Source organism: Rhinichthys klamathensis, unplaced genomic scaffold, assembly GCF_029890125.1.
Source record: "Rhinichthys klamathensis goyatoka isolate OS25496 unplaced genomic scaffold, OSU_Roscu_1.1 h1tg000485l_1, whole genome shotgun sequence".
Classification (NCBI taxonomy): Eukaryota; Metazoa; Chordata; class Actinopteri; order Cypriniformes; family Leuciscidae; genus Rhinichthys; species Rhinichthys klamathensis.
The window spans coordinates 28,217-52,650 of record NW_026606972.1 but is presented as its reverse complement, the minus strand read 5'-3'; the positions used below and the strand labels follow the sequence as shown (position 1 = coordinate 52,650).

The 24,434-nt window shown below is 38.9% G+C and overlaps 1 protein-coding gene across 2 annotated transcripts; it reads left to right on the top strand.

The window, feature by feature from the left end:
• Positions 1–403: 403 nt before the first annotated feature.
• lrmp (lymphoid-restricted membrane protein) lies at positions 404–23,945 on the top strand. Of its 2 annotated transcripts, none has more exons than XM_056237244.1 (38): positions 404–495; positions 1,149–1,783; positions 1,882–1,992; positions 3,388–3,568; positions 4,030–4,088; positions 4,194–4,269; positions 4,510–4,668; positions 4,772–4,889; positions 5,329–5,379; positions 5,499–5,576; positions 5,674–5,730; positions 5,960–6,019; positions 6,421–6,485; positions 6,624–6,717; positions 7,216–7,353; positions 7,539–7,640; positions 8,082–8,233; positions 9,935–10,046; positions 10,550–10,874; positions 11,636–11,688; positions 12,956–13,043; positions 13,248–13,398; positions 13,828–13,894; positions 15,898–15,944; positions 16,097–16,179; positions 18,402–18,562; positions 18,768–18,843; positions 18,945–19,002; positions 19,125–19,152; positions 19,588–19,728; positions 19,962–20,096; positions 20,202–20,346; positions 20,445–20,488; positions 20,570–20,638; positions 20,722–20,774; positions 21,086–21,172; positions 21,330–21,449; positions 23,055–23,945. In XM_056237244.1, exons 2-38 carry the CDS (start codon positions 1,180–1,182, stop codon positions 23,311–23,313), a joined length of 4,407 nt encoding a protein of 1,468 aa, XP_056093219.1. In that variant the 5' UTR covers positions 404–495; positions 1,149–1,179; the 3' UTR covers positions 23,314–23,945. The 2 variants fall into 2 exon arrangements, with proteins under 2 accessions (XP_056093219.1, XP_056093220.1); XM_056237245.1 differs by having other exon boundaries at positions 407–495; positions 18,411–18,562.
• The last annotated feature ends 489 nt before the right edge of the window (positions 23,946–24,434 follow it).

Below are 24,434 nucleotides of genomic sequence, written 5' to 3'. Positions count from 1 at the left end.
CTACTGAAGCCCCCTGGGGTAAAGGGTGCCTTTTTAAATGATCTCCCAAGGCACTCAATTGCAATAGGTTTCCATAGGTCTAATTTTATTACATCTATACCATATGCACGTGGTCACAACATATTTTTTTTCTGGAGATCTTACGTTATGTGTTTATGGATTCTAAATTTTTAATAAAGGCACACTCATTTTGTTATATCTATAATATATGAACATGGTCACATTTTTTTTTTTTTTTTTTTTTTTTTTACCGGAGATCTTTATATAGCATACGTTAAATTGCGTTTATTTGATAACATTTGTAATAATAGGCCCATTAATGAAAATATGAGGAATCAATGCTCTGTTATTCAGCCTCTGTCAGTTGCAGTTCCATCATTGGACGCAAGGTGTCAGTGCGCCGCAGATTTTAATACGGCCTTCGATCAGCTGTGTGACGCTTCTGACGCACTTATTTGTGAACCGACCGCGGCGGCAACGTTTGAACAGATTCAGGTGTGTTTGTTTTTCCAACAGTAGCTTTCCAATATTAGCTTGTCCCGTATAAATGTCCTCAAAAGATAACAGAGACACCACATGAAATTGAAGGTGGCCTTTATTTTCACCTTAAAAGTGACAAAAACGTTTTGCGTTGCGTTTGGATTCCCCATTAGCTGCTAGACGGATTCTGACAGGTTGGTTTGCTTTTTTTGCTTTTCTGTTTTTGATAGTTATCTTTTTATACACGAGATCATACTTGGGCAATATTTTAAGATAAGTGTGTTAGGTTTTTACTTATGGCCGTTTTTTTTTTACCACATTAAGACGTAACTTAGTTGTCACGTCACCCATAAAAAAACAAATAACGCAGTGACCGTTTAAAATGTATGAAACATTTGTATTGTATATTCTAACGATGCATTCATAAATCAGTTTATTAACAATCTTTTATGTTTTGTATCCTATCTATCTATCTATCTATCTATCTATCTATCTATCTATCTATCTATCTATCTATCTATCTATCTATCTATCTATCTATCTATCTATCTGTGTGGACGTGATTGACGTATTAAACTATATATAGCCATTTTGAGATCACATGACCTGCCAAATACTATTCACTCTGTTTTAAGCTTTGAACTAATTAACTCATGTCGCTCCTGTAGGTTGAGGCTTTCTCTCCTTTCCCACTCCAAAATGGATGTTGGAGTGACCCCGAGACGGCACAACCCCGTGGACAGCATCTGCCGCAAGCTACAGACCATCCAGCGGCGAGACCAAGAGGTTAACTCACCCTTTCAAATTCCTAAGTTTCAGTCTAGCAGCTACGACAGCCCTCACTCGGGGCTGCGCCTAAACCTGGAGGCCATCCTGAAGAAACGTACTGTCCGACCAGACGGAGAGACTGACTGCGATTCCCCTGCGGACATGCTGACCCCCACAACTTCCCCCGGACCGGGGTCTTCCTCCAACACCCCTCGTGCTCCCATCACCCCTGCCAATGCCACCTATACCATCACCAGCACGCTTGGGGAGAGGAGAACCACAGCAACGTACAGCCGGCCATTTCGGCGCAACTGCTCCACACCAGCAGGCCAGACTGGGGACAATTATTTCAACTTTACCCCACGCTACTCCACACAAACCCAGCTAGTGGGGCCCGACACGGAGGTGAAGACTTCGAAGATCCCAAATCCCGGCTTGTTATCGTATAACCTGAACTTCACTTCAGATATTTCTAACATGGACAGTGAACTGACCTACCCGGCCCTTGTGGTCAAGAGACTTTCACTGGGCGAGGGTAATGAATCACCTCTTTTTTTAGTTCTCTTTTTAATGTCGTAAATGTTTTGTTAATAGCGGTAACTGTTTTTTTGTCTTTTCATTGGTTTTGAACAGGATCTCTGTTTCCCTCTGAGCCCAAGAAGGAGAGCATGGCTGAGGTCAGTTTGATATGCGAGGAAGACCTGTTGGACACCATTTTTCAGGCCTGTGACACACAATGCAGAGGTATTTACATCTGTTTGGGACTGTTTAGTACTGTTTTTTCAGTTTCCGTTTTCCAGTTTCCGTCTGGAATTGATTGAATGTTGATTGTTATTTGTTACAAGCTTCAATGCAAGTTTGCTCAACTTTGCCTAAATAGTTATCTTGCTGTTGTTTAATATAATCCAATAGCCCACACAGCTTAAAGTCCACCTGTAGTTAATAATTTGTATCCCTTAAAACTCATCTTTGATCACCAAAATAATTGAAAAAAATATCTTCATGCCTTAAAATAGCTTGAATGTAACTCTTAGTATGCGGTTCTATGAATATGCAAATTAGCCCCACCTCACATCAGCTCTGAGATCCACTCTGACTATCACTCATTGACGTGATTGGTTTCACTGAGTCAGAAACACCAGCGATTTCAAACCGCATTTTTGAGACTGTCTTTGGTTCACTGCAGTTTTAAAGAGAAAAAACTCAGCAATGGTGTTGACTTATGAATTTGTACATGGTTAGTCTTAAAGCATATTAAAATCACCACAGGGGGACTTAAGTGATTTCAACAGAAATGTAAATTAAAATCATTACGGAATAAAAGTTCTTGCGCTTTCAATAAGCTACATTTACCTTTGTTCTGTGAAGTTTTAGTAATATCTATACCATATCTAGTAATTTCAGTAGGAATCCACATGATCATGAATTTTGCATGAGGGCTAAAGATTTGTGCGTGAGATTTTAAAGCAGGTTCAAGTTAGTCGCTATACTATTGACAATGGATCATTTTTTTGCACATGAAATTTCACTAATGTGTCCACATAAATACCAGAATTGTGCATTGAGGACAATCATGTTTTGATGTTTAGTGGACTTTAACTGCTCCCTCCTGTTTCTCAGATATTAGTCAGCTTTACAACCTGCTGAGGAATAACATTACAATGCCAGTGGTTTTGTTTGGTTAAACTAAAGTAACCACTAAGAGCATCTAAGGACATTGACTCATTCAGATTCATGCTTTTCAGCATTCACACTTAGAGGCAAAGGCCTTCTGATCTGTCCTTAATGAATCCCTGCTCTCTCCTCATGATGTCTCTGACCTGATGTGCTGTTTGTGGTGATCAGACCGCTAAGCTAAAGGAGAACAAAAGCGTTTTTTATGAACAGCCATTCTTCTCATGGATGCAATTTGCTGTGTAAATGAATGCGAAAAGTGTTTTTTTGTTTTGTTTGTTACAACCTGTTAAAAGCGACGATAGCAGCAGACTTTTATATTGATATGTTCAGAGACACGGTCATGGTGACTCAGAACAAGTAGGTGTTGATTTGCAAACTTACTTGCTGGGATGGTATCTGACGAGACCCAGGACCCTCTGACTCTTGCCACTGTAACCATAGTAACACAGTCCTCTGTTGCAGGTAAGGTTTATGTATCGCACATTGTGGACTTCTTGAGACACACCACCTGCCGCAGTTCAGAGGACAGCGGCCTAGAAGAGCTCTGCAATATGCTGGACCCAGAGCACAAGGACATCTCCATAGACCTGGATACGTACCATGCCATCATGAAGGAGTGGATTGATGACTGTCGCAACCAGGGGTATGAAGACGTGCTTATGCTTTAGAACAACGATACGCAGTGAATTACTGTAATAATGGCCATTTTAATAATATTAATAGTAGTGTTAAATGATATAACTGCACATTTCTGGTTTTGTGTCCATGAAGGGGTGTTTGAGCCTTATTGATAGAGCAGAGATAAAAAAGGTTGGGAAAATATTGCACAGGACAAAAAAACAAGAAATATGCTGGTTGTTGACCTCCTGTTAATTTTGCTGAATGTTTTGGTAAGTTAAAAGGAAGCAGTTGTTTTTGCCAACAACTTTATGCGGTATGCCTTTTGTAGATTTTGCCACCCCCACCAAAGACACATTGCAGATTTTCACCAGTCTGCTATCAATCCACAATCAGTTTTGATCAAAAGGCCTTTCTTTGCTAAATTTTCCCCATGACAGTTTTTCTGGAGATAAAATCCAACTCAAATTTCCCCTTTTCATTTAGAACGGACTCAAAGAATGACACCCAACAGGAATCATTCAAACTACGGGACAGTTTATCAGGTGAGATCTTCTTAGGAGTATATCAGAATGCTCATGTTGTTCATATGTTGCATTTTATTTTATTATTATTATGAGTTTGTTTCAATCACCTCTTTTTTCCTTTAGCAAAGAGATCTGCTCTACTGAATATGACCTCAGGTAGTCTAGAAGCATTTGGAGGGGAAGCCTCCAGAGCTGACCTGTAAGTTTAGGAGTGCGAGTTGTGTGTTTGTGACGGATAAAGCGTTAACAGTAGTGCTCATGTTGTTTGTGAGACTGTATCAACTGTATCAATCAAAACTTTGGGCACACTTGAATCGATTTTCTTTTCATGATCTTAAAAACCTTTTGATCTTTAAAGGATTATGCTTAAATGCTTATTTATACAAAAGTTAGAAATCTAAATCTGCATTCTGAGTTATTTTGTGTTTGTATTGTACAGGGAGACATCAGATCTGGTCTTCTGTGTGGCAGATCTGCAACTAAATAACCAAAAACTGCAGGAAGAGGTTCGTAAACTGAAGCAGGCGGTTGAAAACATGGAAGACACCAACCAGAAACTCATCGAGGAAAATGAAGACCTCAAAGCACAAGCTAAAATGTACTGACTCTGTCTCGCTTCTCTTAAACTCTGAAAGCTCAAATCCCTTCATCATCATCAATTCTCACCTCTTCACTCCCGTCCCTTATCTTTGATCCTGCAGGGGGCAGCAGTTATTACAGAAGGAGAAGATGCTTAAAGAGGAAGTTGAGGAGATGAAGCTCAGCCTGACCTCTTCAGAAGAGAGTCGAGCTCAGGCCTCAGCTCAAAGAAAGCAGATGGTGAGGCACAAGACCCTCTCACCTTGATGGCAGCTCAGATGTTAATAAGCCAAGTTATGAGACTTTCATAAACTAATGCAAACAGATAATGCTTCTAATTAGTTGGCTAGTAATATTGCATAACCCAAGGATATTAAATCATCCAATGTAAACAAATCTGGTTGCCAGATGAACACTATCACACTGGTAATATTGACATTGACAATATATATTATTAGAACAACAAACATGAACACATTTATAACTAAGCTCTAAGGACTAAGCTCGGTGCGATATTCTTCTAGTATCTGGTCTCACTGGCTTATGAGCCTATACAGGTGATAAATGTATTGCTTTTATGTGTGTCTCTTTTTTTCTGTAATATGGACCATTATTTACGTGTCTGAAATAAAATACAATATATATATAATATATAACCCTTTGTTCTGGTTTCCCACAGGAACGGGAAAACCAGAGTCTCATATCCAAGATTGCTGATCTACAAGAGGAAGTATGGCCCTATACATCTACACATTAATCTAAGTAGTCTCACTTAATGATCCTCACTCATCTATAATTCCATTTTATTTGTCTTCCTTCCCTCACATATCTTCTTCAACCCACATTAAGAACATGAAAGTCACACTGGAGGCAGAGGAGCTTCATAAAAAGATGAGTGACCTCTGTGACCTGAATGCTGACCTTCAGGTAGACACTTTTTTTATTTTACTTACTCCTGCTTGGTCTTTTATGCCACAATAAGCATTTAGCTCTGTCATTGGTAAATGCTTTCTTACACCCTCAGGTCCAAGTTCATTCATTTGATGCTATTTTGGCTGACAAGGAGTCGATAATTCAGGAGGTCAGTCCATCTTGCGTATCGCGAAAACAATAGTTTGAAATGAAACGTCAATCTTAACAGGCAAATTAAATCGTTTGAATAACTTTATAGAAGAATTGAGGCTTTCCTTTAGTCATAACTAAGAATCAGTTAGTGTCACCATTATTAATTTGGTATGTTTATACAACCTGCAATCATGTTTTTTTTTTTTATCCATTATTATAACAGAACTGCCCTCTTTCTCCTCCAGAAAAATAAGCAGATAGATGAACTGAAGGTGGCCATTGTGGAGTATTCCTCAGTTACAGAGGTGATCTCTCTCTCTCTCTCTCTCTCCCTCTCTCTCTCTCCCTCTCTCTCTCTTTCTCTCTCTCTCTCTCTCTCTCTCTCTCTCTCTCTCTCTCTCTCTCTCTCTCTCTCTCTCTCTCTCTCTCTCTCTCTCTCTCTCTCTCTCTCTCTCTCTCTCTCTCTCTCTCTCTCTCTCTCTCTCTCTCTCTCTCTCTCTCTCTCTCTCTCTCTCTCTCTCTCTCTCTCTCTCTCTGATGCTGAATCAGTGGTGTAAGAAAGTAGTTCTACACACAAGCATTTTAGGGACCTCAAAACCTCAAAAATATTTCTAGATAAGCTAGTGTGCATATGATAACCGGTATAAGTGAAATAATTTATTCCAGAGTGTTGTATTGAATTGTATATTCATTTTGCTTACTTTAGCTGCTGAGAGCAGACAAAAACAAACTGGAGAGTCAAATGCAGATGATGCAGCCTGATATGACAATGTAAGAGCTCATATAAAATGCACATAACCCATGTCAAAGAAAATATTAGCTGATTAGTTGAGCTTATTAGTGGGATACATAATACAAACTTCAGCAGTTCCTTCACATGTTCCTCTAACTGTGTGTATGGGTTTGCAGCCCAGGTCTCTCTCTCTCTGTGGCCTACAGACTCAATCAGATGAGTTCAGGCTCTCTTCAGACAGAGTTGGCACTGGCACAGAATCCCCTGGAGGTTTGTAGTGTTTTTTGTGTGTGTTTGCAATTCCCTTGTAGGTCTTTGTCCAGTCCATGATTTGGAGTGTTTCTTTCTCTCCACTCCCACCACCACTCATGTGCTGTTCTCTGTCCGCCCACTCTCTCCCACTCCACTGCCACAGTGTGCACTCAGTAATCCACACCCTCTTTTTGCTTTTCTCCAAACTTCTGGCTTTACAATGAGTCTGTCTACATGTGCTTTATTTCACAAGTTTCTTTTATTTTTTTATTATCTTTTTGGCTGTGGAGGATTCCATAATCGTAATTGGTGATAACTTAACAAAAAAAAAAACTATTTTTCTCTATATGTTTGAATATTTATGGTATTAAATACATTGCATTTTATTCAATAAATAAATATAAATATAAATTATATATTATTTATATAAAAAATATATAATATAATTAATAATTGAATATTAACACAAATGTATTACACATTGCTGACATTAAGTGTGTATGTGTATTTGTGTAGGGTTTGGAGCATCTGTCGTCCTCTGTCTGTTTTACATCTTCTCTGGATGAGACTCTAGATCGTGAGGTTCTTCTGCTCCTCCAAGGCCCGACTCCGGAGCAGCTGTCTCTGGAGTTCAAAACTCTGACTAGCAGACTGGTAAAGTAAACCAAAGAAACCAGCCATCACACACACACAGTTTTAAAGCAAACCCTCACCTGCACATTTATTCTGAGGTTAATTTTGCCAGCTCTCCATCACCAGACACCTGAATTCAGTTTTGTATGATCTTGGTCCATAATGATATAGAATGTTCACAGTGTATCAAACATGAATCGTTCCAGAAGAGGGAGTTTAAGGAAGTCGGCGTGACCTTCCTCACAGCATTCAGAGGCCTTACACGGAACAGTGAAACTCAAGAAGCCAACACTGACCTCAAGATACAGGTGAGAGGATTTCAGCCAAATCGGACAGTATAAATCAAAAGTTATGCACATACAGTATGTAAATAACTAATCATGATACCATTATATATAGAGATACACATTGGCTCGTGGAAAATTATGCAAGTACTAATTTTCCCTTATCTGAGCCTTTATCTACCACATTGCATAACTGCCTGGCTGGACATGATCACTCTTATTGTGTGTATTCAGCGGACCGCATCATTACGTGCGGTCTTCCCCGGTGGTCAACTATATAGGCCAATATTTCTCTCACTCCAATTCCCACGATGCACAGGGGCAGTGTGTCGGGTCAGAGTTACTCTGCGACTCTCCTTAAGAGGTCTTTGATGAAACTAATGATTTAGCTGGTATGATTTAGCTGGTATTAATGACTTTTGTATATCTATTGTATTTTTTTGTTGATCTTATGAACTGCTGCAGGGCCTGGAGGTGCAGCTTGAGCAGAGGAGGAGTGACTGGACCCGCAGTCTGGAGCAGTTGGACCAGTACACAGACTCTCTAGAGAGGGAGCTTCTGAAGATGGCCAGCAACATGCGACGTTCTCGTACTGAGATCCTGCATTTGTCTGTCAAGTGAGTGGACTGAGTCGGTAGCAGAGATGTTTTTATTAGCTATCATTTGATAACAGTTTGTTGAAATCATAATCATAGTTTCGTTTTTCTCTGTATTCACGAGTCACATTTACCGTTAGAAATCTTAGAAATAGAAATCTTTGTGATCTGGATTTTTGAAACAGAAAGATGCTTGGTTTAAAAGTGACTTCTGTGTGAAATGTGCTTCATACACTATTACCTATAGACAATGGACTTTGCCCACAAAATTTTGCTGGTTTTGTGAGCCAATCATTTGTCATTGAATCATTCATTCAAGAGATTCGTTAAAAAAACTCTGATTCATCCCGTACTGAAACAAGTGTAGTCTTTATGAGCGAATCATTCGATTTAAAAAAATAAATAATTCACTCTAGTAAATCATGTTATTTTGTTTAGTTATCTGTTCAGAATCGTGGTAGAATCGTGATCTCTGTTTGAAACCACAGCAAAAAAAATGTTATTCTCAATTTATCCAGAATCGTGCAGCTCTACTGTGATGTGAATGTCTGTAAATGGATAAAGATGCTTCTGGGATCTACCAACATGGTCTGGTACCACTGGGATGAAATTAAATCTTGTGTTTTCATGATCAGTCATTGCTGTCATATTTGATTATTCAGAGTATTTGTGCTAATCTATAAGATAAATTTAGTAACTGGGGATAGTTCACCCAAAAATTCTATCATTTACTCACCCTCAAGTTGTTCTAAATCTTTATGAATTTCTTTCTTCTGCTGAACACAAGACAAGATATTTTGAAGAATGTCGGTACCAAACAGTTGATGTTGATGAAATTCATACAGGTTTGGAACAACTTGAGGGTGAATAAATGACAGAATATTCAACTGTCTGTCCCTTTAATTTAGACTTAGATTTTGATTTTATCAGTGGATATTGGTAGTACAAAACACCAGCTTGATCATACAGTTAACAGAGACTATGGAAGCCTTTAGATTGCAATCAACAATTATTTTAATGCATATATAAGTGCACTTTTAAAAAATATATTTTTTTAGTATAAATTCAGATTGAAACATCACCCCATTCTAGGCAGTGGAAGGATTATGGAGCAAGGCTTTACCAATTTAGTCCATGTCTGTGTGAATGTCTCTAACAGCATTTGTCAAGGGGCTGTTCCGGTTGACTCCCCTCAAGCTGTTTTTGGTTCATTGGTGTCTCTTATCTGACATAACATGGTTTTCAAGGCTATGGCAGTCAGCGTACTGTGAATAAAAGGCAAAGGCTGTTGTGAGAAGCCAGGGAAGTTAAGGGGTTGCACCGTCTAGTGGTGCTCTAAGATTGGGGTAAAGGAGCAATGGGACACTGCTTGGGCCTGCGGATTGGGTATAGTATGTCCGACTTTCGCTTTTGTGAACAGTTCAGACTTGTACTGAGCATTTGTGGGGATGGTGCTTATTAGAATGTTTTCAGGCTGTTATGAAATCTGGTTTGGTCTTTGTAATAGGAGAATCTTTAGGCACCTCACAAATGGGCTTTGATTACAGGAGTCAGGATATGATTCTTTTGTCTTTTTACTAACATTGTCTCATGTGCAGTGCTTTTCAATAACCAGAATAATTGTGTTTTTGTCACATTATTCTTTAGTGCATTAGTTGTATTTTAGTGTTTTTAGTTGGGGAAAGACGATCTTTGGATTTTTTGTGAATTCTGCCCTTTTAGGGTACAAGAACAAGAGAACCAGAAGCAGCAGTTGCGAGAGGAACTCGACCGACTAAAGGCTCCGCTGGACAGCAGAGAGGCCAGCAGCCAAACACCGGATCACCTACAGCAGGTATTGAGGCTCATCAAACAATTGCTTTCACTGCCTGGTGCCTGCACATGCTTCAGCATATGTGGACTTTAAAACTCATGACAGATTTAGATTCAGCCTTCGGAAATTATTTTTTTTATTTTGTATTTTTTTTGCGAGAATCTGCAGATCACAGATGGGTACTTCTACAGTCTCATTACAAGATGCCTGGAGCTTTGTGTGTAGGCGGCAAGTGTGGTTTGTGAGCCAGTTTGAATCTTGACTTCTTCTTGAACCCATCTCAAGAGATTAAACGCCGTTTACCGACTACCCCACAATGTTCTTATGTTTAGAACTTGCCACATGTCTTGAGTTGATTCACTTTTATTATTTTCCAATCCACTTTATTTGTATGTATTACAATGCATATTGTTCCAAAGGCTCCAAAAGCTCGGCTGGGGAAGCCCACTTAGTTTTATCATAGTTCTTGTGTAGAGCTTATCACCACCTGATGACATGTGACTGGTGTTATTGTGTGTCTTCAGGTTGTGGAAGAGCTGGATGGCCCCTCTCTTGAATGGGATGAGGAATATGTGTTGTCTGAGTCACCTCCTTTACAAGAGCTCGGACCTGACCAGGAGATTCTTCAGGAGCTCTGTTGTGATGAAGAGGAACTACAGGCCCTGAAACGAGAGGAAGAAGAGGAGGAGCACACAGAGTCTGTGAGGGACAAGGATAACATCACGGTAAGGACTGAGGAAGAAGGTGAAGTAACACAGGATTCTGGAGTAGAAACCGAAGAGCTACAAAGAGACTTCACAATTTCTCAGACGATTCTACCAGACGACAGCACTGACGGCGAATCGCAAGGTGAGAAATGTATTAATTAGTAAGGGTTATTTTTCCCATAGTAGGATTCAGTTTAGTTTGAAAACAAGATTCAAGATTCAATGTTCAAAACATTTCTTTTTAGCAAAGCGTTTGGTCCCCTTTAGATGTTTTTTTTATCTTATATATATATATATATATATATATATATATATTTTTTTTACCTGTAGCACTTTGAGATCTTCTGATGAAAAGTGCGTTATAAATGAAATGTATTATTATTATTATTATTATTATTAAGATTCTGAAGAATTTTCAAAGTTACAGTCTGAAATTGCAAGATAAAGAAGGTTTTATAAATGGTAAAATGGAGAAACAGACCTAAATGGTAGGGTTTTCCTCTCTAAAGAATAGTTTTGGATGTGAATCTGTGATCTCGATTAGTGTGAGACTTCATAGTTGTCTAGTGGAAATGGTCACATCTAGAGGACAACAGGCCTCTGTCAGATTCGTCAGGCTATATAATCCTTCCTTAATCCCTAGTCACACAGGGCAGGCAGCCATCCCTGAATCTTAAACCCAAGCTGGAAAAGCAGGGTCAGACCTTTTTTGGCTTTTCTTCTCCACTTGTTCTGCCATCTTTGGTCAGTAGTACAAACTATGTAACCCTATTTTTTCCCACATCCTTCGCCGCATGACTGCCGACTAACCATCAGTGACTGGTCATTTCATTAACCCAATTGTCTGATCATAACTACTTGACATGACAGTGAGGAAAATGCCATTTTCTCTCTCTCTTTCAGAAACTCCATTTAAGGGTGTGGGAGGACTACAGAGGCCTTGCACATCTCTAAAGGTAGATTTGTGTTTTCTCATCTTCATTTCCCATAATCCCTCTACAAACTACCAGAAAATTAAATGATAATTGTGTAAATGTTATCATTCTTTTGATCATATCTTATGATGCAGTGATGCAAGATCAACCATTTTATGCACATTTATATATACAAGTTCAAACCGTTTCATACATTTGGTTTTAAAAAAAAAATCTTTTTCAGAGTGCCTGACTATGAAATTTGAAAACCGATTTTTTAGTGACCTTGTGATGCGTTAGGCATGCCAAGCTGCATTGTTCTTTTTAATGTCATGGACAATTAGTGTTTGGCACATAGACAGTATAAGAAGTGGACAGAGCCATCTCATTGGAACTCAGTTGAGACAGTTGAAGTCCATTTTTAGCGATTTTTGAGCACTTCCGTTCCTGACGCGCAGACTCAAACCGACTCTAAGCTTGATGACGTGAGCAACCTGTCTGACAGACGTTAATCTTCTAGTAGCTGTGCATGAAAATTGCCAACGTTATTCTTGCAGAGACGGGGAACTTGAGCAAAGAGTTCTTTGGCGTGAGTGAGCAGGAGTAAGTATTCCGTTGCTTTTATGGACTCATTATCTATGGGCTTCTCCCTTGACGGGACGTCCCCCCGATTGCCTGCGAGCTTCTCCTCCTGTCTCTACGGTAATTTCTGTACAGCGCGACAGAGAGTCGAGTGGTTATGACGCAATCGTTAGCCTATTTTTACTAAATCTGTTTCTACGGGGCCATAATGTAACATAGAAGGTAATGGAGCACTTTATACATTGTCGTGTTTCTTTAGAAATAAATAATGGACAAATGGAGTCTTTAAACGCCTCAGATGTAAAGTTATTCGCTGTCAAAGTGACGCCAAAATGAATGGGAGTCAATGGAAATGCTAACGCAAGTGAAGTTCTGCTACAACATGGCGGCACCCGGCCGGCTTTAACTTCCAGTCGATGGATTACCCCCTTGGTTTGGCATGGTCAACCATGTGACTGACTGCTGTCAGGGGGGATGGAGTTTTACTATGGAATGCTCCTTCCTGAATGCTAGAGGGAAATTGGATGAGACTTAGAACAAGTGTACATGCACCGACACACCTGAATAAACTTGTCACAATTTGCATTGCAAATGTCTAAAGTGTGGATTTTTGCCCATCATTTAAAAGTATCCAAAGACAATATGTCAGCTTTGGGGATTCGTTCTCTTTGGCAGAGTAAAGATTAATTTTCTCTGGCCTTTCTCAATCTTTTCCTGGCTGCTGCAGGAGGAAGACAGACTCCCAGAATGCACTGGGCCTGAGGACGCCCACGGGCAGGCTGCTCTTCTGCCTCACACCCACAGTCAGTGTGCTGGTAGGAGCTCTTCCTCTCACTGTCCTTCTCTGCTTAATGTTCTCTATTATTTTAGTAACATACATTAGTGAAATATATTTCATTTGTCATTCGAATTAAATTAAATTATTTTCATTACACAAAATCAAAGTTTTAATGTTCCTTTTATGACAAGGTGACTATTTTATTGTATATCCACACACACTTCTACCACTCTCACTTCAGATGACCCATCTTTGAGCTCCGAGACATCCCATGAACAGGTGACCTCAGTCAAAGTTCTAATTTCATCTACTGAACTTTCCTCTTTTGTGACCTCTGAGATGGTGTCTGTCTCCACGGGCCAGCCTGAAGTTGGTGATTCCATTACGGGAAGGTGAGATAATGCACCCTTTTATTGTTCACATACAATTTCCATACATCAGTATTTGTTTGTGGATTTTCTCTGGCGCACTGCTATGAAGTGCTAGTTAATGATTCACAAAAAAGAAATTATGGTCTACTTTTATTCGAAATGCCTCCCACACACCCAAAGATCACATTTGCTAGTCAAATGCGTGTCCTCTTCCTGTGTGTTGGGCTGTTTTGTGTAGACTTATTAAGGCGTTATTACTACTGACAGAGTCTCGCTTTGCATGCTCACCATGCACCTGTGTGGCCAGGCTCGCACAGACGCCCCGTCCACGCACTGATGGAGCGCTCGTACCATTGTTGCACTTACTGAGAGCAGCTGCATCCTAAAAAAAAAAAGAAATCGGAAAAACTGAACAATTTGGTAAAAACTTTTTCTCTTCTCCTGGGTCAGGATCCAGCAGTCTGCAGCCACTAACGGAGAACGTGCGGCCGCCACAGCCGACATGAGTGACTCGCAGGTCAGTTTGAGGAAGCTGAGGAAACCAATGGGGAAGCTTGTTGTGTTTGTAACGCAGCTAGCCATTTCTTTCACTTCCCCTTTTGTATTTCTCTTTCTTTGTAGTTTTGCCCGTTTCTCTTGTCATGTTCAATTGCAAAAGACTTCCTGTTTATCAGTCCAGTGTAGTGAGTGAGTAGCTAGGCTTACATTTCTGTTGTGCTGTAAAGGGAAGACCGCAGTTGGCCGATTGAGAGAGTTCTGGATGGTGGTAAGCAGGAATTACTGCTCATGAGAGGATGTGCCCACTCTCTTATCGATGTGATGTTCTTGGGCTTTCTGTGTTTAGAATTGCTTTGTGTGAGCTGCTTTGCAATTTTATATAAGCGCCTTTCATCTGACAGCGTTTTGTAAGTGTAATTTGCCTGCTTCTTTGTCCAGAAACAGATGCAAACTATTTTATTAACCTGCAAAGCCAAGCATTATTCTCTGATATATACACTGTAATAATTGCCTCATTGTTGACTCTGTCGTGGAATTTGTTCACTTATAATGATAAGATGGGAGATATTCAGGTGAAATTGGAGTGCTACCAAAATAAACTGCACTTCATCTGAGGGCTTTTCTGCTTTTCAGTTCATAGAGAGTGGGCAGTGTTAGACCTCTATGAATATGTACTGTAGCATATTAGTGCAAGTAAGAGATAAATAGACTGTCCTATAGCTAATATTAGTCCGGTATGGTTTTATGGAAAAGACTCGTATTCAAGTCCTGCCTGAATACAAAAAAGCTGGCTGCTTTTCACTACTGTTCAAAAGTTTGTGGTCAGTAAGATTTTCTTGTTTTTGAAAGACATTAATAATCTTAGTCAATAATGCTTAGTAAATTGATTAAAAAAAATTGCCATAAAGACCTTTATAATGTTACAAAAGATTTCTCTTTCAAATAAATGCTGTTCTTTTGAACATTCCATTCATCAAATAATTCTGAGACAAAATGATAATGGTTTCCAAAAAAAAAGTAAACAGTACAACTGTTTTCAACATTGACTATATATATATATATATATATATATGTATGTGTGTGTGTGTGTATAAACAGAAGCCATTCTCCAGCCATACTTCTGTCACATGACTCCTCAGAAATCAGATTTTTAAAAAAAAAAATATATATATATATCACAATGTTACTGTACTTTCTATCAAATAAATGCAGTCAGGTAAGCATAAGAGCCTTCTTATAAAAACTTGAAAAGTATTATCGACCCCAAACTTTTGAACTGTAGTGTGTATATAACTGGTTTTTGATTCAGTACCTAGATATTTGACTGGACATCAAGTGACATCTATGTTGTGATCTGCCTAATTTGGCGAGCTTCTACTAAATGACAGTTTGGGTGCTCAGCCTTTGACGTCAACAGAAAATATGGGAAGATTTTCATAAACCTAATTATTTTTCTATTCTAAAACTTTGCAACTACTAACCAATAAATTATGCATTTGTTTCTTCCTTGGTAACTGTGACTCAACCGGAACAGACCTGCAACCATTTTTGGTGTTATTTGTTGGTTGTTTGATTGTTATCTTGCTTCTGGTTTATGAACTTGATGATACAATATGTTGCCCAGGCTTTGTGTATGGATTTTTCAGTATGTTTGGAACAAGTATAGCACTTTTTCACTCCCACTTCAATGAACTCTGCCAGTACACAAGTGCTCTCCCCCTCCCTCTCTTTCTGTCACTCCCTCTCTCACTCTCTCTCTTCCTGTCTTTACCATCCTCTCTCTCTTTCCCTGCCAGCTGTAGAGCTCTCATACACATTATGTAAGTATCTACTAGCACTTCTCTCTCTCTCTGTAAAGCAGAGTGTAGCTTTTATATTTCATCTGCCATGTCATGGGACAGGTATGGAACTGTGTGCATGTGTGATGCTTATTTGCACAAGATAGTGGTTTTCACAAGTGTATATGTGTTGCTGCTCAGAGTGTGTCACTGGGTCTTAATGCTATGCTGTTGTCACCTATAGAGACTGAGCGAGGGACAGCTTTCTAAAGTGTCTGCAAAATCGGACAAGTGAGTATTTCCTCTTTATGAAACTGATTATTTTCCAGTACATTTATTATGCACTTGAATCGCAGAGATTGGTGGTCTGAGTGTGTTAGTGTTGTAATATGGATATCTTAAATAATAGCTGTTGTATTGTTTATTGTTATTTATCTGTTTAGAAATCTCTTATTGCCAGTAGCAGAGGAAGAGGAGGCCATGCCAGAGGCAGTGGAGGTGACATCAACTGGGGTTAACTCACCAGGTAGGAGGAAGCTCCCTGTTGACGTTTGAAGTAAGGATGTCACATGTATTTGTATTTCAGCATCAATTTAATACAAAAAAAGATACAATACAATAGTACAGAGAAGCTAATCATTTTGGTATCCATGTACCAAATGTATGACTGAACTATACCAGCTGTGTGACTGAAAGACGACTGCTTTTGTAACAATTAAATTCACTTCTTGGTCAAAATGAAGACACTTAATGTAAAGACAGATTTGCCATTGCCTATATTTGATGTTAAAATTAATTGGTGAGCAATACTGACAAGATAAAGAGAAACCCTGCAACTGTTTTTCATTTATTTGTTTTCATTACTGACTGTTACTTGAATATTTAGTTAGAAAACCTGAAGCAATGTGTAAATAATTGACCAATACTTTAAGGATGCATGCCAATGTTCATTTTTAAATTTATATTTTGCTTTTTAAATAAATGTGTTTAGTAGCATTGGCTTTTGAAATTGATATTGAGAGTCGTGAAATCTTGCTGGTATTGCTATTGGCTCCTGAAATTTTGGTATTGTGACCAACCAATAAAGAATCTCTAATAACACTGTAGCTTAAAATATAAATATTATAAAACAAACTTAAATGTAGAACTTAAAAACTAGAAATATTGCCTTGGCAACTAACTGAAATAAGTTTAAATTGAAGTACTAAAAGTAAAAATGAAATATAACCTAAAGCTAAATAGAAATATTACAAGAAAAAATAAAAGAAAAATTGCAAAATGAAAACTGAAACTATAAAAAACACTCTAATTTCACTAGTTCACACTTACAAATAAGTTAGATAGAATAAATGGTATGTGTATTTGGCGTGCTGTCCGGGGAGAGGGCTCCGAGCTCGGATATTGGGCCTGACCCTGAACCCAGAGTACTCCCACCGTATTGCTGGTTAGGAAGTAACCAGGTGAGTGTGAGGAGATGGGGTGAGGAAGGGGTGCTGAAAAACTGTCGAGGAACATTTGTGAGTCAAATGAGTATATATAGGTCTCCACTCATGCTGATTGGATAGACATGTTGATTACTGATTGTCGACAGCTGGTTGGAATGATGTGATAATTGGATCAATTATTTGAACGTGCTCCTCCCAAAATTTAACAAAACATAATTTGCTGGCAACTTTGGGTGTCATACCAGTAGCAGTGCAGATGAGACTCGACAATTGATTCCAATGTAGTTTGCTGTTAGCATGCTGCTAAGATAATTCTATCTTTTAATATTCCAAGTATAAAAGTACATAGCAAACATAAATATTTGGTAAAATCCATTCTTATTTATTATACCAAACTATTAGCCTGACTTCGTCCTACTCATATTCTAGTCAGAATGTGAGTCTGATACTGCTCCATAGGGCTTTGATTATGAGGCGTGTCTTAACCGAACCAGGAAAAAAAAACTCTGCACTCAATTGGATAGAACTACAACCAATCAGAGCAACGCAGTAGGTGTTTTTTTTTTATGAGCTACGCAAATTGTCAACAGAACTCAACTACACACACGCTGGAAGAAGTAGTAAAATAATGAGTGTTGCTTCTTTTACTTGGTCCTCCATGAGTCCGACCAAAGGAGAAACCACAACGACCACAGGGTTTTCATTGCGTCCCATCTTCTTAGCGACCATTGGAGCCAGCTGATAAATTAAACTTTTGCCGAATCCCGTAGGAGAGACGGCAAACACATCTTTCCGATCGACAAATGCCTTGATTGCAGTTCTCTGTTCGTCTTTTAAAATGAATGCGCTGTCGATTTCTTTTACAACAGACGCGATAGCGGAATCTATAAATCTCAATTCTCCAGCTGCAGTCATCTCTGAGGGAAACCAGTTCAACCCAAGCGCTCTTTGATAACGTGATGATTACGTAACTGCAGATCATCTGTCCATCATCGTATAAAGCCCGCCCTGGCAATTTGATTGGCCCGACTAATTCTGAACCGATCATAATTACTCCTCAATGGATCGAGTCCAGACTGAACTTCCCGACCAAAAAATGTTGTGGGCGGGGTTCGGGCTGGCATCCAGGCTACCAAACTATGTTTTGAATGATAGAATTTAGTAGTATTGAATTAATAAATAAGTCTACATCAACATTTCTCTGCTTGGCAGGTTTCGGAACAGAGCTTCTCTCTCTCTCTCTCTCTCTCTCTCTCGCTCTCTCTCTCTAAATGTCCATTCTCCTTTCTTTATTCCTTTTTAGACAAAACAGACAGTAAAAGGACAGTGGTCACATCTGATTCAAACTCAACAGCCTCACCTGACTCATCAAAGGGTGCTTCTGAAAAAGCAAAAGACATGACCTTTGGCTCCTCTGCCAGTGAAGGAAAAGACCCCTTGACTCTAAGGAACAAGCTCAAGAAGGTAAGAGCCACTCTCACCAGCATGTATTTAACTAAACAAAATGTAGTCAGGTGAATGCAGTCCTACCTGCTGTTCCAGATACTTTCATGAAATACTTTTAAATTTAAGAGGTTTGTGATCTTATTAATCAACATTTATAGTATGCCATATGATGCCCTGTGTAAACTACTTGTTGCATATACAAAGTGAAATGGTTCTCTTACAGGAATTGAGCAGTATGGAAGCCATTGATGAACAAAAAGCTCAGGAGGACGGTGAGCCTTCAGTGGCCACAGAAAAAGGTGCCTTTAGATAAACGCTCTCTCTGTCTGACTGTCTTTCTCATCCAGTTCTACTTAAGATCTCGTCTTTCCTCAATGTCAATCTCCTCCTCCGCCCTCAGGTGACACATCTGTCATCTCTGGAAATGCCAGCGATTCCACCAAAGATGACAAGAACAGGTTATAATGCGTTGTGTACCGAATTGATATACATACTTTTTAAATCTGATTCAAGCGTGTCTTCACGATTCACTTGACGTATTTATGTTCCCATTAATCTGAAATGTGCATTTCATCTGCAGCCTGTTGCCAAGTGACAAAGAAATTGAGGTAAGGTTTTTTTTTTCATCCAGTCCCATGTCAATGTGTAGAGTGTGAAAAAAATATATATATACATATATACCGGTATATATATATATTTTTTTTTTTTATAAATGTGTTAAATAATATACCTTAGAGAATATGCCGACAGCTACACGTCATTAACAAATACAGAATAGTAATTATTGATGACTTCAGATGAAATGGCAGGTATTTTTTTATCTTAATTTACATTGGTAGCTCATAACTAGACCCACATAAAATCTAAACACCTTTTTACATATTTATAATAGTTGTGGCGGGAAATTTCAAGGAATTCGGCAGGATTTTTATAATGGTATATGTTTTAAACAGACCTGAACTACATTCTAAACTAGTGAATAAGCAAACATATTTGCAAAAGCATATCAGTATTTAAAGTGTTTACTGTGTGCTCTCCTCCAGGCGGAGTTCCACCGTCTCTCTCTGGGCTTCAAATGTGACATCTTCACCCTGGAGAAGAGGCTACGCCTGGAGGAACGCTCACGGGACCTGGCCGAGGAGAATGTCCGCAAGGAAGTGAACGGTTGTAAAGGTCTACTGCAGGTCTGTCATTGTCCTTTTTCTGCAGGCTTCTGCATTTTTATTCCTTAGAAATTGGTAAATGGACTGCATTTCTATAGCGGTTTTCCTTAGAAATTACATTTAAAGGTAGTCTATTTTGTCAATGCAAGCAAGTAGTCTTCTTATTATTATTATTGACATGTAATTTCTTCCCAAATTTGATCTAAATTCCTGTTTGAAGTAGCTTGAATATTACACTGTGTTTTGTTTTATAGGCCCTGATCCCACGGTGCGAGGAGGATAACCAGTCCATGGAGATCATTCATCGTCTGCTGAAGAACCTTGAGATCCTCATCCAGTCCATGACCAGAGTGTCAAGCCGTTCAGAGATGCTTGGGGCCATTCATCAGGTTTGTGTGTTTACTCTGGCTTTTCAGAGTGCTGAAATAGCCCACTAAAGCCAAAGTTAGCAAATAAGCTTGCTTGTTTACTTCTTGGCTTCCTTGCATGTATAGGAGACCAGAGTGGGTAAAACGGTGGAGGTGATGATTCAGCATGTGGAGAATTTGAGGAGGATGTACACCAAGGAGCATGCAGAGCTGTTGGAGCTCAGGGAGAACCTCACGCCGAACGAGAGGCCATTTGGGTCCTCTGAGAGGGGTTAGTCGCTACAAAAATAATTATAATAAAAAAAAACAATGTAATAATACCAGTCTCTTTTGTGTCTTAATCACATGGGATTTATTTTATACTTGCAGATGATTTTAGAAACAAGAAGCAGTCAGCCTCAAACATGTTCAAAGTGAGTTTTAGAACAAAACACACCATGTTGAGATCATGGATCAGCTTGCAGAGTTTACTGATATTTGTGTTTTGTCCCAAGACCACTAGCCGACGCATCAGTATAGCTACCATTCCCCGCAGCGTTGGAGGACAGACTCATTTTGACATGGTGAGTAGTCCACTTTTGCTTTTGAGATGCTTTTGGTAGAGAGAAGTGTAACATCTGAATAAACAGTGGTTTCTAATTCACAGCCCAAAGACATGGCAGAGACTGAGGTCGAGAGACTTTCTCGTCGGTCACCATGGTAAGTGTACAGATGCTGTTTTTGAGATTGCCTGGTCCACAAAACACAACAGCCTTTAACTTTGTCCCCCAAAACAAGGGTTAATGTAACCCAAGACTTCATTTATGCATCAGAACAACATTTATTCATTTGGCAGACACTTTTATCGAAAGGTACCTAAAGTGCATTGAAATTATACACTTATCAGTATGTTCTCTGGAAATCGAACCCATGCCCTCTACTGGAGTTGCATGCCGATTGTTTTGATAAACTTCTGCACTTCTTTGCACTGCGAGAAAGGATGTCATGGCTGTGTGTCAACCGCTTTACAGGATCATGACAGCCAAGAGGCCACCTCTAAAGCGCTTCGTTAGCTCTGGTACTTGGGCCGACATTGACGAGCCCACTCTGATGAATAGGTAAGGTCACGCGTGAAGAACTGTTGTGTACCGTTCGTCTTTTGCATCGATTTCATGTCAAAATCATAAAGCAAATGTGCCATCGAAAAGTTGTCATGCAGACCCACAATGGAGGCCTTGAGCCAAGATGGGTCAGTACAGTGTAAACTTTGCACAGGTATGGATATGAAACAGACTCTCACTCGGAGGAGGAGCAGAAAGAGGAACAAGCGGACAGAAGGACTAGCCTAACAGAACTAGGCATCAAAATCACCTCCTTCATTATGCCAACTAAGACGTTAGTGTATCTTCCGCATCCATTATTTCTCTGCTTCAGCATCCAGGCATTATCTACTACAAATCGAGGGTTTTCTGTCAATAATGTCACTGCCTTTTGCTCCTACAGCTAAGCTGGGAAAGTAACTTTAATTGTGTTCTGAATGGACGCTGGACACCCGTAATGTTCGTTAGCTTTGCATATATCTTTAACACACATTATGACACTGCATGTCTTCTGCTTCGGTTTGCAGCAAGTAATCTAATCAGCCAACCTGTGGTTTCAGAGAGAAGACAAAGTTCTTGAAAATATTTTTTTCTCCACATTGGTGGACCGTTGTGGGCATTTGCAAATTTGCCAGTGTACTTTGATCCCACAGTTGTGTGCTGACGTTCTCTTGGGTATTTTCTTGAAAACAGGATGAGTGGTAGACCGATAACTAGAGATGAGGATGGATATATTTATATGTATACTACTGTTCAAAAGTTTGGGGTCAGTAAGATTATATTTTGTTTGTTTTTTAAAGAAATATATATTTTTAATTCAGCAAATATGCATTAAATTGATTTAAAATGACAGTAAAACATGCTCTTCTAATGTTAAAACGATTTCTATTCCAAATAAATTATGTTCCTTTGAACTTGATTTTCACAAAAATATTAATCAGCACAACTGTTTTCAAAATTGATAATAAGAAATGTCTCTGTGGCATTAAAGCAGCATATTAGATTGATTTTTGTTGGATCATGTGACACTGAAGACTGGAGTAATGATGCTGAAAATTCATTGATCACAGGAATAAATTACATCTAATATGTTAAAATAGAAAAAACATTTTTTTAAATTGTAATAATATTTTACAATCTTACTATTTTTTACTATATATTTGATCTTTGTGAGCATAAGAGACTCCAAACTTTTGAACTGTAGTGTAAAACACTTTTCGAAATTCAAGAATGAAAGTCAAGAAATTGACCTAGCTGGTATATTTCGAAACTGCGGCTGCTTTGTTAATCGGCCAGTCAATTATTGGCTGACCTCAACATGTTAAAGTATTGGCCGACTACCCGGCCTGACCTTTATATGTATCGGTCTATCACAGAACATTCATATTTATCTTGTTTATCATGTGCTTTGTCAAACATTGCTTTCAGCAACAGCAGTCAGTTTTCACATTCCTTTAAATGTTCACCTTATTCTCTTCAGGTCGCCTCAGCCGTCTCACCCATTCAGACTGACCTTTTTTAATAGAATTTGTTGCTTTTTATGACCTGCTTTGTACATTTTCTAATAATAAAGCTCGGATCATACTCTATACAAGTATGTGTATGTAAACGCTTCTAGCTAAAGCAGCTCAATTTCATGTGTTATTGATTCCTATTGAATGCACATTAAGTATGCACAATGAGACCACATGGTTGCTGTTCATTGCCAAGTCATTGCTTGTACAGAGTATTTTACTGACCTAAAGATATCTACTGTATAAAGTGTTCAGCAGCTAATTACAATACCATGAACATTTTACTTTCTCTTTCCTGGTTTAGCATAAGAAAACGCCTTGCTTCTTTTTGTTGAAGGTATGCTTTTGTACTTTTCTTTAAACATTTCTTTCACTCTCCATCCCAGTCCCAGCCCCAGCCCAACAGATCACACTCCACCCAGTCTGATGGAGGGGCGGCCTGCAGTGTCCAGAGGCACCAGGGGCATTTGGATTTGGGTGGCCTTGTTTGTAGTGCTAGCTGTTCTACTGGCCCTCTTGGCAAGCCTGATGTTACAGCCTGCAGTAGATGCAGCACCTGTGGGCACCGGGGACTCCTGGATGACCATCCAGCAGCTTCTGTGGCCCTATACTGGGCTGAGGCACAACGCCCAGCCCCCTGTGTGACACCTGGGCATCTGCAAGGATGGAGTAGCCGGTCCTGACATTCAGAAACTCCTCCGGCTACACTAGCTGTGATGCAACACTGCTGCCTGTCCTACTAAAAGAACTCTTTGTGACCATTTCTTACTGAAGGTAAAGAGAAATGTGGGCGTCTTGAGAGAGATGCGCTGAAAACTGCAGACTGCTTGGATGCTGTGTACACAAACCGTTGTGTTGGCCACGTATGTTGTAGGCATTTATATGAGACACTCAGTGCCAGCCAATCACAGTGAATATTTGGATTGGAGTGAGATGAGCAGACTGCAACAGTGTGAATGTCGAACATCATATATCGGTTGCCCGAAAAGGCTGACTTTTTTTTAAACATTTTGAAATTGATCAGTGTATTTTTATGGGAAGTTTGAAAGAGTATTGAGATTTTTTTAAAAAAATATTTTTTTTCTTTTTGTTAACTTATTGTTTTACAGTTTTATGCAGTAGATGGTTTTCCTGATATTATTAATTGTTACAAACACACAATTTTTAACCTTATTAAGCTGTTGGTTTGGTGTTTATTGTTTAATGTTCACTTTTGTATGTTCCAAAGAGGGAGGGGGGGAGAAACTTTGCACAATAAAAGAAACTGATCCAAATAATCTCACTATTTATTGCAGGAAAACAAGCTAAATGGATCATGAGGCTTCAGTCAGTCTGTTACATGTAATACTCACGTTTGGGTATGTCTTACTTTGAATTGTTCATCCAAGGCGATATAAAATGATGTCAATGGAATCAATGTCAAATAGTACATAATAAAACATTAGTATAACAATCTATAAATCTCATTTGGGAGAATCTCACCAAAACATGTCTGAGTCATGTTTTAGCCGCCAAATCAATAGATGTTGTATCTATGATATATTTTTTTAAAAATATAATTTATATTTATGAAGCTTGTTTTTAAGAACGTTTTTGCATTGTGACCGTATTCGTGTAAGTGTTAAGCATTTAAGTTTTATATATATATATATATATATATATATTTCACACTGCTAAAAATATCTTAATGCCCCTTCAGAATTTAATTTATCTCCTTTATTTGTAATGTCTTTATTTTTAATTCAATTTGATTAAAATTAACTTTA

Excerpts from the sequence above, each read along its gene's own strand:
- lrmp (XM_056237244.1), top strand. The coding sequence starts at position 1,180 with ATGGATGTTGGAGTGACCCCGAGACGGCACAACCCCGTGGACAGCATC. Across the intron at positions 3,569-4,029 it reads GATGACTGTCGCAACCAGGG|AACGGACTCAAAGAATGACA; the intron begins GTATGAAGACGT and ends CTTTTCATTTAG. Across the intron at positions 11,689-12,955 it reads GGCCTTGCACATCTCTAAAG|GAGGAAGACAGACTCCCAGA; the intron begins GTAGATTTGTGT and ends TGGCTGCTGCAG.